Raw genomic sequence first — 16,952 nt, forward strand, 5'->3', positions numbered from 1 at the left:
CTTTAGGTATTTGAGATCATCTTGAGTCGAGGATATGGAGAAAATAATTTCCGAGAAGATTTGAAGAATTTGTACCAGAAGCTGGGTATTGAGAACAAGTCAATGGTCTTCTTGTTTACAGATACCCAGGTAGCAGAAGAGAGTTTCCTGGAACTCATCAACAACATTTTAACTTCAGGTAGCATAGGCAGCCTCAATTGCTCCTGATCAGTATCTACTTGTGATTTATAATCTCAAACGTACCCTTGATGCAGCTATTACTGTTTCACCCTGCGTCCTCTGCTGCTTTAGTTAGTTACACTTTTCTGTACTACCTGAAATGATCTTGGCCTTAGTAATGGCTTGTCATCTTCTTACAGTCATTTATATGTATCAGGGAAGGCTATAGGGTTAATTCATGCTGTTGCTGCTGTTGCAGGAGTTTCAGATTTCTTCCAGGACTGAGGTATAACTTCAGCTGCATTTGGACACAAACCCACCGTCTGTCCCATTGGCTTTTGGATAGCATTCACCTGAACTGAAGCAACTGCTTATATATATATGTCCTGAAATCTAGTTTAGTATCTTTTACTGTATGCAGCAGCTGAAAATGAGCAGCAGCTGGCACTGTGTGACCACCCTCTCTACAGAAGTTCCTATGTCTGATTTGAAAACAGATGTGTTAAATCTTATCCCTTTTCCTTGGTCTGCTTATGCCTATCATTAGGTAACAAGCAATATTTGCCACATGATTGAGAGAATGAAAATGTGAACTGATAGTTCACCAATGAATATTTTCTTTGCAAAGTTAGAAACACTTTATGTTCTTGTGACATGTTCTATGTTTTGTGTATGTTGCTGAAGCCCAAACAAAAATTAATTAATTATCCCTCTAAATCCCTTTGCATCATCCGAAGTACTGCCCCTCTATTTTCCATGGGGGCTGAGGGGAGGAGGAGAAGCATAGGTTAATAGGTTCATTCAAAACCACCCAGAATAATTTTTGCAGAACTAGGTTTCTCATCTACCCTGTTCCCAGCCACACTGTTTTCTCTTTCTGGTTGTTCTCACTAGCATTCCTCTGCCCTTATGTTACAGGAATGGTGCCAGCCCTTTTTCCAGATGATGAAAAAGACACCATACTAAGTCAGATTGGAGATGAAGCTACTAAAGCTGGCATGAACCCAGCTAAAGAGAGTCTCTGGCAATATTTTGTAAAAAAATGTGCAAGCAACCTTCACATTGTCCTGGGAATGTCCCCAGTTGGGGCTAATCTGAGAACATGGTGCAGAAATTTCCCAGGTATCAGTTGTACACACTGCTTAGTCCCTTTCCTGCAGAATACAGGTTTGCAGGCAAGAGAAAAATCTCTGGTGGACACTCAGGGATGTCTGACAGCTAAAGTTAGGCAAAGCAGGTTTCATGATCAAGGATTTACAATGCATGATTTTTTTCCCCCTAGTTAATTACCACATATCAGTGAGTATTATTGATTAGCATTTACCAGATCAGTTCATTTTCCAGCTGAATAGCTGGAAATCAATTGGTCATCGTCATTGAAGCGGAAATATACAGCCTGTGTCTGCAGCCTCTCTTCTGTAGTTTACAGAAGAATGTGTGGTATTAAATCATTATGAAACTAGGATGGTGGTAAGAGAAACAGTTTTGTATCCAAAGCCAAAAAAAGGGGCATGGTTGGAAGGACACCCACTGGAGAAAAAACACCTGAGCCTGGTGGATGTTACGCTTCAGCAAGTGGCTGAAAGGAGTCCTGGGAACTGAAGTGACGTGAAAGATGGGTACGGGTGAGAATCCTAACCCAAGCATTAAAATACCTTGTTGCAGCTCTTGCCTGCATCCTGTAGAATGGTACAGCCTAAAGAATAGTACAATGGGGTTAGCACGGCACGAGTGCAAAGTTGATTGTATACTATCAAAATGGAAGTATTGACTTTGTGATAAATTTTATTGCTAAGCAGGAGTCAAATAAGACAGATCCTACAGATTCTTGATGCAAATAAGGTTGTTGCCTGGCAGATTAGGGTCTAGTTTTGCAAAGGAATTTTTCCGATAACACTATCCTTTTATTTTAAGGTCTTGTCAACAACACTGGTATTGACTGGTTCTTGCCATGGCCCCCCCAGGCCTTGTATGCAGTTGCACAATCCTTTGTTGGTATGTAAAATGTCAGTATTTTAATGCATTGACCCTTGGGATATCCTAAGAGATAAATATTTTACTTTGCAGTTATTGTAGATAATTTGATTTCCCATTGTCCTTGTTACTTTAAGTCTAAATGGGTGATGCAAAATTCCAGTCAAAAAATGGTTTTGGATGGAAGTTTCTTACTCACATAGATCTGAAAAATTGCTAAAACTCAACTTCCTGACTCTGCAGACAATGTGGCCTGCCTGCCAGGAGGCCCAGGTTCTCTTTTGACTGTGCCTTGGTCTTGCTCTTTACCCAAGAAGGCAGACTTTTTTTGCCTGGCTTAGATATGCATAAGGAAGATGGTAATCGGCTTGCTCTTAAAAAAAACCCAATCCTTTGACATTTTTCATTTCTTCTGCCCGATTTTAGGAAATAGCACACGCATCCCATCGGAGATCTCCAAGTCAGTGATTGAGCACATGGTTGTGGTGCATGAATCTGTAGGGGATTTCAGCAAGAGGTTTCTGCAGAAACTGAGACGTAGAAACCATGTCACACCAAAGAATTACCTTGATTTTATCCATACTTACTCAAAATTGCTGGAGGAGAAAAATGAGTTCGTTTTAGGTGAGGCTATGTAGATGTTTTCTACTTTTGATAAGTGATTTAAATGTTTCTAAAAGAAAAAAAATTGTGGTGAGAATCCTGCATATTACCCGCATTATGCAAAAATGATGTTATCAGTACTGTCTCAAATGCTATGCTGGCATTGAGTTTTGACATTGGAGCAACACCCTGGCCACAGGTGAATGTTCAGGCTCTGTGTGTCAAACAGTGCGCTCTCCTCAAATTCTTTTGTGCATGAACCCGAGCCTGAATCTCCAAACCAAATGCTCCTTTGCCTGGGGAAGAGTTTGATTAAATCTAATACCAGCTCAGCTTAGCTCAGGGTTTGACATTCTTCCTCAAGCAGCAATTCTTACTCATACTTCAGTGGGCACTGAAATATGTGAGAAGGATAAAACATAAACAGTGTATGGAAAGCAAGTCGTGGCACAGGGCCAGTCCGTGGCAGCTCAGCTCAGGCAACATTAACACTGTCTTGGGTGGGAGGCTTAGGAAAGGAGAAATCTCTGAGTCATTTTCCTTTCATAACCAAGGTTGCCTTGCTGCCATGTGCACCTATAAGCATATTTACCTTCTGTGAGATTGCCTGTTGCTGTGTGGTAGTACACAATCAATGCATCACTAACATTTCTCCTTTCTGTCTAGCACAATGTAAACGTCTGGATGGGGGCTTAGTTAAGCTGAAGGAAGCTAGTGTACAACTGGCTGAGCTGAACAAGAAACTTGCTGAGCAAAAGATTGTGCTAGCAGAAAAATCAGCTGCTTGCGAGGCTTTGTTACAAGAGATTTCAGCAAACACAGAAGTAGGTAGGTAGTTTACAACTACCCAAGTGTCCCACAGGCTATGCAAGGCTCACATAGTCTGTGTTGTGTTGTGTTGTGTTGTGTTGTGTTGTGTTGTGTTGTGTTGTGTTGTGTTGTGTTGTGTTGTGTTGTGTTGTGTTGTGTTGTGTTGTGTTGTGTTGTGTTGTGTTGTGTTGTGTTGTGTTGTGTTGTGTTGTGTTGTGTTGTGTTGTGTTGTGTTGTGTTGTGTTGTGTTGTGTTGTGTTGTGTTGGAAGACCCTCTAAGAGCTCCAGCTGCTTCTAGAGGTAACCCCCTTGTTCCATTTGTGCTGACCTAATGTCATGCTAGCAGAGCAGCTCTTCTGTCTTGCACAGATTACTATGTGTTTGGCGTACAGTACTTTACACAACTCATAACTATGTTTGCCTGCCCTTGTCTTCCCTTTCCAAGGTGTAGGGCGTAACATGGGAAAGAGGCATTAGCAAGAAAGGGACCTTCTGATTCAGAAAATTACTATTAGAGAAAAACCAGAGGGAAGCATAGGAGGAAAAATTATGTATGCTGTTGTGTGGAACACTAACAGTGTTCCTAACCTGGTGATAGAACTGTTAACATTGGCAAGCTAGCAAGAAAAAGGTACTGAGTTGATGGTAATTTCTGATTTGCAGCCAAGAACATATCTATATTAGCATATTAGTATATGTTCTGCTTACAAAAATCCATATATGGCCCTGCTTTTACAATTCCTAGCTGAGGAGAAGAAAAAACTGGCTGAAGAAAAAGCTGTGGAGATCCAGGAACAGAATAAGATTATTGCTATGGAGAAGGCGGCAGCTGAGAGAGCTTTGGCTGAAGTCATGCCTATATTGGAAGCTGCCAAACTGGAGCTTCAGAAGCTTGACAAGTCTGATGTTACTGAGATCAGGTGACTCATTTGGATGTACAGTAGCATAAACTCTTGGAAATTCATGGGGAGACCCTGGTTTGCAGGGTCTGAGCCTTTCTCAACTGCATGTGAAGATAAGGACCTCAGTTGTCTGAGTGCAGAGGCCACAACAGAATCCCCTGATTCCTTGCCCAGGACTTCCCCTCAAGCCCGTTTTTCCAGTCTTTTGTTTGATGTCTTCCCCATATTTATCTACGGTGTGCATTTCTCTGATGCAATAGAAACTGCTGTGGTTTTTGCCTGAGCAGTGGGTGTCTAAACTCCTTTATGCCTCGTGTTTTTATTCTGTGTGAATAGGAACACATACCAGTTATTTTTCAGGGATGCTTTGATAGCATGAAAATGTATTTTTCTGCTGAATTAACTTCCCTCTATGGTTTTTATAATACATCTTGTATTTGGGGATAGATATAAAAGCACATCCCGTCCCTGACCTGCATCTCCCTGAAATAGCAATGGCTCTCCCTTCCCTGCCACACTTGTTTAGTTTCCTTTCTGTTGTAGATCTCTGGATTCTTCCTGTACTGCATATCGTGATGGACAGCTGCTTCACTGCCCTAGGGAAGAATATCATGGCTCAGGATTTTAGGCCTTCCACTGTTGAAGTCCTTAATATTTCATTGATCAAATTGTCTGAATACAAGAATTAGTTTTGAGCTTTTGACTAGTTAATAATTTCTCATCTGGCCTGGGTGATCTTTTTCACTTTATGTAGGATGACTTACGTACTAGCTCTTGTTCTATTGCAATGACCCTCTTAACAGGAACGTTAAGAGGGTCATTGCAATATGTCTGGCATCATGTGCTTTGTCTCCTCCTTTTTTTCCTCCATTGTGTCCTTAATCTCTTTTCTAGATCCTTTGCAAAACCCCCTAAGCAGGTGCAGGCTGTTTTGGAATGTGTTCTTATAATAAGAGGTTACAAAGAATTAAACTGGAAGACAGCCAAAGGGATGATGTCTGAGGCAAATTTCCTGCGATCCATGATGGAAATAGATTTTGATGGAATTACTCAGAGCCAAGTGAAATCTGTCCGAGGTAAATTACTGATCTGTATACTTGGAATGAATGTAGGATCTTGCTAATGTGATTAGCCATGTCAGCAGCAATCCTTCCAGTGTTGTTTGGGAGGGTGGGATTCACTTTGTGCAAGTGGACAGCACTGTCCACAATGCTGCAGATGTTGCACTGTTGGGATGGCTGGATTTTTCAGGGTGCAAAAACCTTCTGCTATGTGTTATATCCAGTTTATACCTTAGCTAGGGTCTTATGCACTCTGGTTTAGAGCAGGCAAGAAACAAACAGGATAGGTGAGCAGGCCTGCTGTTTGTTTTTAGCCACTTAGTAGAATTATGACCTCATCCATGTGGTGGCAATTAAAATGTGATATATACAGGGTGGAAAGAAGATGAGCTATATCTAAAGCTTATGGGCCAAACTTTACACGTGTTCACAAGGGTGTAATCCAGAGTAGTTCCATTAAGAGAGGAATTTGGCTCTTTGAACAAAATTGCATCTGATTGCTGCACAGAAGACAACCCATGGTCCTGAATGCACTCCCTTCATGGAGAAGGAACTTGAGAAATCACTTGCAATATTGTGCTTGTATTGTTACAGCCCAGTAGCTTCATCTCAAGGTCAGAGTCTCTTTAATATTCTGACAAATGTTTCATATTGTCTGTCACAGCATTGCTTGATATTGCTGCTAGGGGAAGCTATTTCTCTGAGGATTTCTGCACTGTAATTCAAGTCACTTGCAATATTTTTGTGTTTGCCCATTTAGCTCTGTTAAAGAATCTTAACACTACCTTCAGTGAGATGGAACTTGTGAGCAGAGCAGGACTTGGAATGTTAAAGTTTGTTGAAGCAGTGATGAGCTACTGTGATGTACTTAAAGAAGCCAAGCCAAAGAGAGAAAAGGTAAAGTGTGTAGATTCAAACTCAGAGGAGGATGAAGCATGATCCTGATGAGAAAAATAATACTTGACAAATTCGTAGACTGCCCACTTCTCTTTGAAGTGCTTAAAAAGAGATGTTTAGGAGAGCTATTGCAGTAGGAATGAGGCAGGTACTCAGTTATAAATTGCTATGTTTGTTGTGTCATAATGCTGGGATATGGGTTCCCATCCATGCCAGTGCTTGAAGGAGGAGGGAGGATCATGTTCAGCTGGAATTTTGTAATCTAACATGCTTAGAAAAACAGTTTCTAGCTGTCTGCTGAAAACAGACTTCAAAACACATGGCATCTGGACAGAGCAGTACACAACATCCGTGTCCCCTAAGCACAGACCGTTTGATTAGCTGTTTGTTTCGAATGGCTGGGAAGTTAGCCGTCTTACCAAAGGAAGTCTAATGTCCAACCAATGATGCTGGGAAACTTTCTTCAAGAAAAGGTTATTATATACAGCTGACTACTGAGAAAGTATGTTTACTAGATGATGAGTCTGACTGTTTTTGAGGCCTTCAGTATTGTTGTTGTTAAGCAGACAGACGTCCTCTTTTGTCATGGGATGACAGTCCTGCTGACCCCCAATGCCAGCAGGACTGCTCACATGCTTTAATGTACCTTGTGGGTACAAAACTCTAGGATATCTATCTGCTTTGGAACTGCAGTATCAGACCATGATGTGTATGTTTGGAACAGGGAGAGGTGGGTGAGAAACAGTGCCAGTTATTTTGGCTTAAAATGTTTATTACCAGGACATTTTGAAATATCTGAAATAGCCAAAAGAAATCTGAGAACTTGAGACTTCTCTCCAAAGCCCCCCTTTCCTCTGATATTCTTGTGTTTCCTTCATAATGTAATGTAGGTGGCTAGGCTAGAACGGAACTATTACTTAAGTAAGCAGGAACTGGAAAAGATAAAGGCAGAGTTGGCTACCATTCAGAATGAGCTTAAAGCTTTGGGGAGCAAATATCAAGAGGCAATAAAAGAAAAGCAACACTTGCAAGAAGAAGCGGAGATTATGCAGAGAAGATTAGATGCTGCTGACAAGCTCATCTATGGCTTGAGATCTGAAAACAAGAGGTAAGTCTAGATTTGAAGAGGAACATTTTTGACATCGGAGGGTCATGTGCCAGGGATAATACCTATCAGACTTAAACTTTTTGGAAACATCACTTCCTGTGATATCTGTTTCTGAGAAGAGCTAATATCCATTCTAAGATAATATCCATTAGCTCTTGAAAAATAACAATTTTTAGTGCAGAAGAACAAGGTGAACTCAGATTAAAAGGAAGAAGGTTCAGATTAGCTCAGTGTCTATGGCCATCATAATAGTGAGAGCGCAACTGATGGTAAATTTGGGGGTCTGTCTCAGCCTTCATCTAAAGTAGCAGCACCTGGAAATTCTGCACATAAACCCCATCTCCCTGGTACAGACTGACCCAGTATTTCCTTATTATTCTATCAGGTGGACAAAGGAATTAGAAGACTATGAAATACGAAAGGTGAAGTTGCTTGGAGACTGTCTACTCTGTGCTGCCTTTCTGAGCTATGAAGGAGCATTCAACTGGGAGTTTCGTAATGAAATGATCTATCAAGTGTGGCAACAAGATATCCTCTCACGAGAGATTCCTCTCAGTCAACCATTTAGGTTAGAAGGCCTTCTGACAAATGACGTGGAGGTTAGCAGGTACGTCCGGTCAAGAAACCCAGTGATTAATTAATGTGAAATTGTGAAGTGGGAGTCTGGATGTGAATCTGTAGGGTAGAATTGGCATTGTGGGTGGAGGTGCACAGCCATACCAGGGAGAGCCCGTTTTACTTTCATGTTGCAAAGATGAAAAGGAGACAAATAATTTTTCTTCTGGTTAAGGGAAACTATTTGTTATAACAAACCATTGTACTTTACACTCCAGGGACATTCACTGAACTTAGACACATACAATACCATTTTGGGAAATTTATTAAGGAGTTATCTATAATATGTGTTCCCATAGCCCAAGAGGAGTCTTTTCATTGACTTCAATGAACCTGGTATTAAACCCATGCCCAGATAGCATATTTCAACTACTGCAGGATTACCTACCAAATGAAAGTCAGTGTTTTGAGTAGCGTAGTTGCAAATGGCTCAGACAATGAATCAGTCTGAGTTTTGACAGTCTTCTCACAATCACGTCCACTGTGTGTTTCCTTGTGTGTCTAATAGTGTGCTCAGTGAACTGCGTAATTTTACTCACAAATGAAACGTGCTGCTCTCCCATCAAGTTTCCTTTCTAGACTGCTCTTTGATCCATTCCGTTCTCAGATGGGTTTCCCAAGGATTGCCTCCAGATGAGCTCTCTATCCAGAATGGCATCCTGACAACATATGCAAGCCGCTTCCCGCTCTGTATTGACCCACAACAACAGGCATTTCATTGGATTAAGAAGAAAGAAGAAAAGAATAACCTGAGAGTAAAGATAAATTATCATTTTACCTCTTTACTGGTTGTTTTAAAATCTGCATAAATATCTGTCACCTTGAGTGGGGAACCGATTATGTACTGATAAACGTGTTGACTGTTGTGTCTCTAAAATAGGTAATGAATATCAGTGTTCACATGACCTTCAGTTCTTTGGGATGGATGTTTTGTTTGGGATCTTGGCTAGCCTTAATACATGCAGAAATAATATACCCAGAAGACTGGTGTAGACTATGTTTTGTCTCAGCTCCAGGGTGGAGTTTTCATGTAGGACAATTAACACAGTCAGAGGCACAGCGGAACTTTGAAGAATAGTTATCCAAATGGAAATTATTCTCAGTTAATCAGAATTAAAAAAAAAGAAAAAGCATATCTCCTGTTTTGTACCAGTGCAGTTTATATCATCTGTAAGAGGAAAGACAAAAAACAACAAAGAGCAAACTTCGTTAGTGCTGGCAACTACTGTAAAAAAATGATCTTCAGCAAACTGAATATAAGTTCTCTTTTCATATCTTCCCATTATTCTTTTGCAGATGGCTTCCTTTAATGACCCAGATTTCCTTAAACAACTAGAACTGGCCATAAAGTATGGAAGCCCTTTCTTGCTGCATGGTGTTGATGAATACATTGATCCGGTGATAGATAATGTCTTAGAGAAGAATATCAAAGTTGCACAGGGGCGAACATTTGTTGTTCTGGGTGACAAGGAGGTTGACTACGACAGTAATTTCAGATTGTACCTGAACACCAAGTTATCAAACCCAAAGTATTCTCCATCTGTGTTTGGCAAAGCTATGGTTATCAATTATACAGGTAAGCAGAAGTGTATACTTAGTAAAAAAGTAATGATTATACTGTAGTGCAAATTTAGGGTCTGGGTAGTTGTTTGAAACAGCAATGAAATTTAAAACAAATCTTAGTCTCCCTTATACTTCGCATCTGATTTAATAGGAAATCCTTCTCACTTCTCTCTTCTAATCTGAAACTGAGCTAAATATCTCTTCTTGCACCTGTTGGGATGCTTTGGTAGAAATGAGATGCAAAGTTACTAACGAAGTCACTTTGTTGCATCACTGTAGTTTTACAGGATGATGAAGATGAAATAAGTTGTGTAAAAGCTCTCGTGTTTAAAAAACGACTGTGCTGTGTACATGTGTTGTATCTGTAGTTACACTAAAGGGCCTAGAGGATCAGTTGCTCAGCGTCATTACGGGCTTTGAAAGAAGAGAACTGGAGGAACAGAGAGAACATCTCATTCAGGAGACAAGTGACAACAAAAACTTGCTGAAAGATCTAGAAGATTCTCTCCTTCGGGAACTGACATCTTCCACAGGAAACATGTTGGACAACTTGGACTTGGTGCAAACACTAGAAGAGACAAAATCCAAAGCTACTGAGGTACCGGCTCTGGGCTTTTTGGAAGGTTATCTATCTACTAATAAAACATCATCTTTCCTTTTTCGTGGTGCTTCATCTTTCACCCTTGAAGCTAGGAATTGGTTTGAAAGGAAATGGAGAGTTTTCTCCTATGTTGCATCTTTCGGTATTGTATCAGATCTGAAATGAAAAATTAATGTATTTGTTACTCAGAGAGGATGTAGAATCTCTGTCCTTGGAGGTTTTCAGGCTGTAGTTGGGCAACGCCACAGCTGACCTGATCTAGTGGTGGTCATTGTCTTGCTTTGGGCAGAAAGTTGAACTAAAGATCCTTGGAGGGCCTTCCCAGACTACTTCCATGATTCTGTGTAAATCTTTGCCTTCACTTTTCATAAAGGTGGGATTCATTTTATTTAACTTTTGTTTTTTACAATTCGTACTACTTCTTTAGGGTTACCTACCCAGATTCCCTATACAGTCAACATATAGATGCAGGCACTGAATAGTTTATTGTGATATAACATACGTACTATGGATCAGTAATTACACGTGTATAAAATCATTGTATGGCTAGGTGACTGAAAAACTGAATCTGGCTGAGACAACAGCGGTGGATATTGATCGTCTTCGAGATGGCTACAGACCAGCCGCCAGGAGAGGGGCCATTTTATTCTCCGTCTTGTCTGAAATGGCACTTGTCAACATCATGTATCAGTACTCACTGGTCTCCTTCTTAGAAGTTTTTGGACTCTCTCTTCGGAAATCCATGCCCAGTCCTGTTCTTGTGAAGAGGTTAAAAAACATCATGGATACTCTGACTTACAACACCTATAACTATGGCTGCACAGGTCAGTGCAATTTAGTGATGGGCTGATAGTGTGTTGTGCAAATGCTTGTTAAAAGCCATGCCTTTGGTTGGTTTATTTTAAAGAGGCAAGTTACCAAGCGGTGAATTCACTAAGGTTCAGTTCTCAGCGTTGGTCCTGGTTTACACTTCACTCCCTGCTGTTTCTGTTTGAAGAAACTATGTGTGTTACCTTTTAAAGAAATGGTTTTCTTAATACAGTTATGGATAGTAAATTTCAGCTGTGGATCTCACATCCCTGGATGTAGCTCAGAGATGCTGTTTTGATTCTGTAAGCCTGATCTAGAGCCCCATCTTTGATCACCCTGGTCTTTGTGAGGTGACCAGATGCGGGATATGGATTAACAGATTGCTTCGGTTCCACAAGTTTTAGCAGCTGATTTTTGAAAATATTGTCCTTTTGATGTAGGCTTGTTTGAGAAGCACAAATTACTGTTCTCCTTTAATGTGACTGTCAGGATAGAACAAGCTGATGGCAGAGTTCCACAAGAAGAATTTGAATTCTTTTTGAAAGGTAAAGTGAATGTTTATATATAAATATATAGCTGTATGTAGCAATAGCTAAAAGATCTTTTGAAGATAAGATTTTTGTCTGGATATGGTTTGTTGTAAGAGCTAGCACGTAGAGAAACCACTGAAGATAGCTGAACTATGTTGATTTACACAGATTGTGGATTCTGCTATTTCTATTTTTTTCACTTTTTTAAACAGCGAAGAGGCTAATCTTTCTCTGCAGATGTTGGCAAATCTCACTTAAGCTAATTGATAGGATGTTACCTGAGAAAATAATCTTAAGTTGTTTTCTGACTATGTATAAATAATTTTAAAAATTTTTGCAAAGAGAAAGCTCTGGCTTTTGCAAGGACTTGTAAAATGCCATCTTTTCTTCAGCAGACCAATTTAATCTTACAGTGCTTCCAGAAACAAATTTCCAGTTGGTTCCTCTGTGCAGTGGGACTGTATGTGTGGTCATGTATTGAAGAATTTATGACATGGACATTCACTTTGGTTTCTGAATGTGACTAGGCAATATTTCCCTGGAGAAGAGTGCACGAAAGAAACCGTATGCTTGGCTTCCAGATCAAGGCTGGGAAGACCTAATTCGCTTGTCTGAATTATTTCCTGAGAAATTTGAATCTCTTCCAGATGATGTGGAAAAAAATCCAGATGTATGGAAAAATGTACGTGCTTTTCTGCAATCCTGTTTTCTCTCCTTGTTTTTCTTCTGGTATTAAATGTTCAAGTATGATGCAATGTGCCATAGCACTCGGCAGGAGGCATGTCACCACTGGCTTTTTCTGTCAAGGCCTTGCTTTTCTTCCTGACCTCAGTTAGTGATTGGCTTATTTCCAGAAGAGTTAAGGCTCTTATTTTTTAAAAAACAAACAACAAAAAATCTTCCCTGGTATACTGTAGATTTTTTATTTTTCCAGTCAGATGCCTTAGATGAGTTATTTACCCTGTTGAAGCCAGTGGAATTTTTGCTGTTGATTTGAACAGTCACCATTTCACTGTTATTTTTGTACTGCTAAATTGTACTTTGATCTTCTTATGGCAGTGAGTTCTATAGGCTAGTTACAAAAACAGACTTCCCTTTGTTCTACCTTTAGTTTCATTCCATATCTTGTTGCTTTATAAGAAGTCTTTCCATAAGCAATCTGTTAATACTTTTTGCTTGAGATGCTATTTTCTGTATCCTAAGAGAATTACTTGACATGAAGTACAAATGTGTTTCTGGACTTGAATACCTTATAGTGAAAATGTTGAATTTTTTACATTCACTTCTTCTTTTAATATTTCTTTGCAGCTGATTGACTTTCTTCTTGTTCTTGTGTCTCTCGGCCCCTTGTTAATGAAATTGGTTTTGTCTGCTTTCCTAGTAGTTTTGTTGACGGAATCATGAAATTCCTTTGCATTGTCTCCCATCTTTTCTTGCCAGTGGTATGATACAGATGCTCTGGAGCAGATGCCGTTCCCCATGCAGTACCAGAACAGTCTCACGAACTTTCAGAAGCTCCTACTTTTACGGTGTTTCCGGGTGGATCGGCTGTATCGGGCAGTTACCGACTACATTACTCTGACAATGAGTGAGAAGTAAGCTACTTTCTTCTTTCAAATCCAAATCACACCATTCAGGTATTTCACACAGAACTGGAGTTGTAATCAATTATGTAAATGCTTTTGTAATTTGCCTGAACAGCAGAGCATGAGTTGACTCTGTATCATTTCCACATGCAGTCTGCGGTGAGCTTTGATGTTTTTGTAAAAATCATCTCCTACACAAGATGGCTTCTCTTGTGCAAATGAGCAGTTTATTGTGCTTCTTCTCCTAACAGGTACGTGCAGCCCCCTGTGATCAGCTTTGAAGCTATCTTTGAGCAGAGCAGCCCTTACTCGCCAGTTGTTTTCATCTTAAGTCCTGGCTCTGATCCTGTCAGTGACCTCATGAAACTGGCTGAGAGGACCGGCTTTGGAGGGGATAGGCTCAAATTCCTAGCCATGGGACAAGGCCAAGAAAAGGTAACTTCAGTGGGAGAATAGGGATGTGCTGTGTGCAGCAGGTTAGTCTGCGAATTGCAAATTGTGCTCCCACTATTGTGGACCTGTTCAAATTTCCTTGCCAAAGGTCTGTTCCACTTTAAAGGGAGCCACTTTGTCATTCAGACATAGCACGCAATTTACCAGGCTGGAAATAACGCTTTCCTGTAATGTGAGAGGGGGCATTTGCCTGACTGGCTGATTTTAGGTTTTGGGTAAGGGTAGATTCAGAATGATACTGTCATCTGTTAAAAGCCAGTTGAGCTGAAAACATGTTACTCTGCAGCCCTTCGAAGGTTAATCAGTGACCCTGTATATCTGTGTATTGACATGAGTTGATTGGAAGTCACACTGTTTGTTACCGAAAAGATTTACCTTTACCTGCTGCTTTTGCTGTCCTTCCTGTCGCTCTCTTTTCGTTATGGACACTAAGGCAGGGCTGTCCAAAGCTTAGCAGGTGACTGAATTTGCTGTGATTTGTCAGTGTGAGAGCTCCTATTAGATTCATTTAGACTACTGCTTCCTAGACTCTGATCTTCACCCTCTTCTGGGCCATGCACACTGCTGTATTCTTTCGAAATACTTAAATGCTCTACATGACTTTTAATTTCAAAAGGAATTAATGAAATTAGAAAAACCATCTCAGACCAAGTTCTTGTGGTATAGGAAAAGGTCTGTTCTCGGCAAGGAGCACTCTGGTAAGTCTACAAAAACTAACTAAAAGGCTGAGTGTGCTTGCTAGCAGAAAGAAATTCACTGCACTAACCCATCAGAGTCAGTTCGCTTACAGCATAGAGTTACTCACAGACAGTTCTCTCTCTCTCTTAAGATTGCGTTGCAGATGTTGGAGAATGTAGCAGTCCGTGGAGAGTGGCTAATGTTGCAGAACTGTCACCTTTTGGTGAAGTGGCTTATCAATCTGGAAAAGGCCCTGGAGAAAATTACAAAGCCTCACCCAGACTTTCGCCTCTGGCTGACTACTGACCCGACCAAGGGCTTCCCAATTGGAATACTGCAGAAGGCGCTGAAGGTAGCGTGCAGTGGGGAAACCCTGGTCGGGAGGCCATGGCCTGCCACTCTTATTGAGCAAAACAGACTGGCTTTGGGAGGAGCATGACCTGAATGCAGCATGTTGACTTGGGCTCTATGTACTAGTTTTTTGTCTTTATAAGCCAAATCCTTTTTTCATCATCCCGTTTATCTCCTTTGGGTGAAAGCTGTTCAGTAGTTTCTTCTCAAAGCAGTTACTTCAGAGTAGAGGTTTGTAAGTGAACCTGGAAATGTGACAAATGGTCTTTAGACTCAAATGCTGCCACAAGTGAGGAACAGCCAGAGAGACAGGAATAGCCCTGTCAGCCCTGATGCTGAAGTGCAGAGCTGAGGTCTGTCTCTAGCCTGGCAACAGTGCCAGTGGAGCAGACGCTGTAATAGGATAATGGTTTCCAGCTGCTACTTCAGGCTGCAGCATTTATCACAAGCAAGCTGAGCTGATTACTTTGAAGGCCCAAGCCATGATGCTGTCCTAATGTTCTTTCCTGTGGCTGTTTTACTTCTGTTGTGGTGAACCAGTCCTGTAAACATAATTATTTTATTTCACAGATTTGAAAGCAGTGTCGTGACAGATCTTCCCATTGTGTGCTGTAGCGTATCAATGACAGCTCTGGAGTATTCATTTCCAGCAGTGCTCAGTACTGCAGTGGGGAGAAGTGAGCGTGAACGTATCTTTAAGACTGCAAATACACACTTTGTAGGTCTAGTCATGAGCAGTGAGAATGAAGGTTTTAGAGCACTTTGAAAAAGCTGCCAGGAAGCCAGGAAGCTGGCTGTGCCTCAGTTTGATCATCAGTAAAGCCATATTAAAGACTGTTAAGCCGTCTTACTGTGGTGATATGTAGGACACACCAAAATGTGTACAGTACTGATATTTCAGTAAATTAGATCTTCGAGTATGATAAAGATTAACATCTTTCCAATACCATGACTATTTCTAAAATGATAGCAGATTTCTCTTTACATACATGTGTTTACTTTGATAAACTTAAAGATTTGTGTCATGTGTTTACTTAAGAAGAAATTCCGTATTGATATCAGTTTGGAAAGCTGCTCAAAAATGTCAAGATTACATCATATAGCTAACTTGGAGAACATGATATATTTATAGATTATTTTCCTGAGGCTACCCAGTAGTTGATGGCTTCCCTAATTATTTTGATAGGTTGTGACAGAACCACCTAATGGTCTGAAACTGAACATGAGAGCCACCTACCTCAAAATTCCCCAAGAAGCCTTAGAGCAGTGCCCACATCCTGCCTTTAAATCCTTAGTCTACGTCTTGGCATTTTTCCATGCTGTGGTTCAGGAGAGAAGGAAGTTTGGGAAGGTTGGCTGGAATGTGCCGTACGATTTTAATGAATCTGATTTCCAGGTAAGAAAATAATGACAACGGCTCTTATATTCTTGAGTTGCTCAGGATACTTTTGAAAACGTATCATCTATCCAGCTTTAATCCTTCTTGCAATAAGATTTTGCTTCATTTTTTTTTCTGCTGCTGTGAAGTCATGCAGACTCCTGATCTTCTATAATAACAATTTTGGCCACTAGAAATTAATCAGGTTCCCAATCCTTCATGTGTTTATTGCCTCTCTCATGGGTTTCTTTTCTTAGGAGGATTTATAATTTTTAATTATTTGAGGAAGAAATAATTGTTAGTTTTCAAACAAAAAACTGCATTAAATAAAGTCTATGTTTATATATAGCTGATTTATGAATCTTATCTCACATGTTCCAACAACTTTATTAGGTCTGCACAGAAATTCTTAACACATACTTGACAAAAGCTTTCCAACAAAATGATGGCGAAATCCCCTGGAACAGTCTCAAATATCTTATTGGTGAGGTGAGTGCCTACAATGTCACTGAGGAACATTTGATGGTAGAAGAATCCAGGTAAATGAAGCTTCCTTTCTGCATGAGCTGTATCAAGGAAAGCTGGCTGAGAATCTCTCCTGGGAAGTCTTGGAACTCTGGTGTAGCCTTGAGCAACTCACTTAATCTCATTGTCTCAGGGAAATAGGGCCATTGAGCGTAACTGCGCAACAGGGGAGTTATGGTGCTTAATTAATTTTGAGTGAGAGAGCCCTTGGGATCCTCTGATGAAAGGTACTGAATAGCACAACTTTTATTAGTACAGGGAGTATAACTGATGTGCGAGCTGTACAAACAGGTGTTGCTAAAGCTCTTGCAGTGCTGTAACTGGTATGTGCTGTGTCATAGCCGGCCA

The 16,952-nt window shown here is 40.5% G+C and overlaps 1 protein-coding gene across 1 annotated transcript in view; it reads left to right on the plus strand.

Moving 5' to 3' along the window:
• The window catches only part of DNAH10 (dynein axonemal heavy chain 10), a 57,044-nt gene that overhangs the window by 35,514 nt on the left and 4,578 nt on the right, over positions 1-16,952 (plus strand). Inside the window, exons 51-71 of the mRNA XM_027798827.2 lie at positions 7-178; positions 1,078-1,281; positions 2,074-2,154; positions 2,560-2,757; positions 3,403-3,564; positions 4,292-4,466; positions 5,343-5,524; positions 6,270-6,406; positions 7,297-7,514; positions 7,900-8,121; positions 8,737-8,884; positions 9,426-9,705; positions 10,061-10,290; positions 10,844-11,117; positions 11,544-11,648; positions 12,161-12,315; positions 13,074-13,228; positions 13,471-13,654; positions 14,502-14,702; positions 15,888-16,097; positions 16,473-16,568. Coding sequence (XP_027654628.2) covers positions 7-178; positions 1,078-1,281; positions 2,074-2,154; positions 2,560-2,757; positions 3,403-3,564; positions 4,292-4,466; positions 5,343-5,524; positions 6,270-6,406; positions 7,297-7,514; positions 7,900-8,121; positions 8,737-8,884; positions 9,426-9,705; positions 10,061-10,290; positions 10,844-11,117; positions 11,544-11,648; positions 12,161-12,315; positions 13,074-13,228; positions 13,471-13,654; positions 14,502-14,702; positions 15,888-16,097; positions 16,473-16,568 — 3,789 coding nt within the window. The remainder of the gene's footprint in view (positions 1-6; positions 179-1,077; positions 1,282-2,073; positions 2,155-2,559; positions 2,758-3,402; positions 3,565-4,291; positions 4,467-5,342; positions 5,525-6,269; positions 6,407-7,296; positions 7,515-7,899; positions 8,122-8,736; positions 8,885-9,425; positions 9,706-10,060; positions 10,291-10,843; positions 11,118-11,543; positions 11,649-12,160; positions 12,316-13,073; positions 13,229-13,470; positions 13,655-14,501; positions 14,703-15,887; positions 16,098-16,472; positions 16,569-16,952) is intronic.

This window comes from Falco cherrug, chromosome 1 (assembly GCF_023634085.1).
Source record: "Falco cherrug isolate bFalChe1 chromosome 1, bFalChe1.pri, whole genome shotgun sequence".
NCBI classification, from domain to species: domain Eukaryota; kingdom Metazoa; phylum Chordata; class Aves; order Falconiformes; family Falconidae; genus Falco; species Falco cherrug.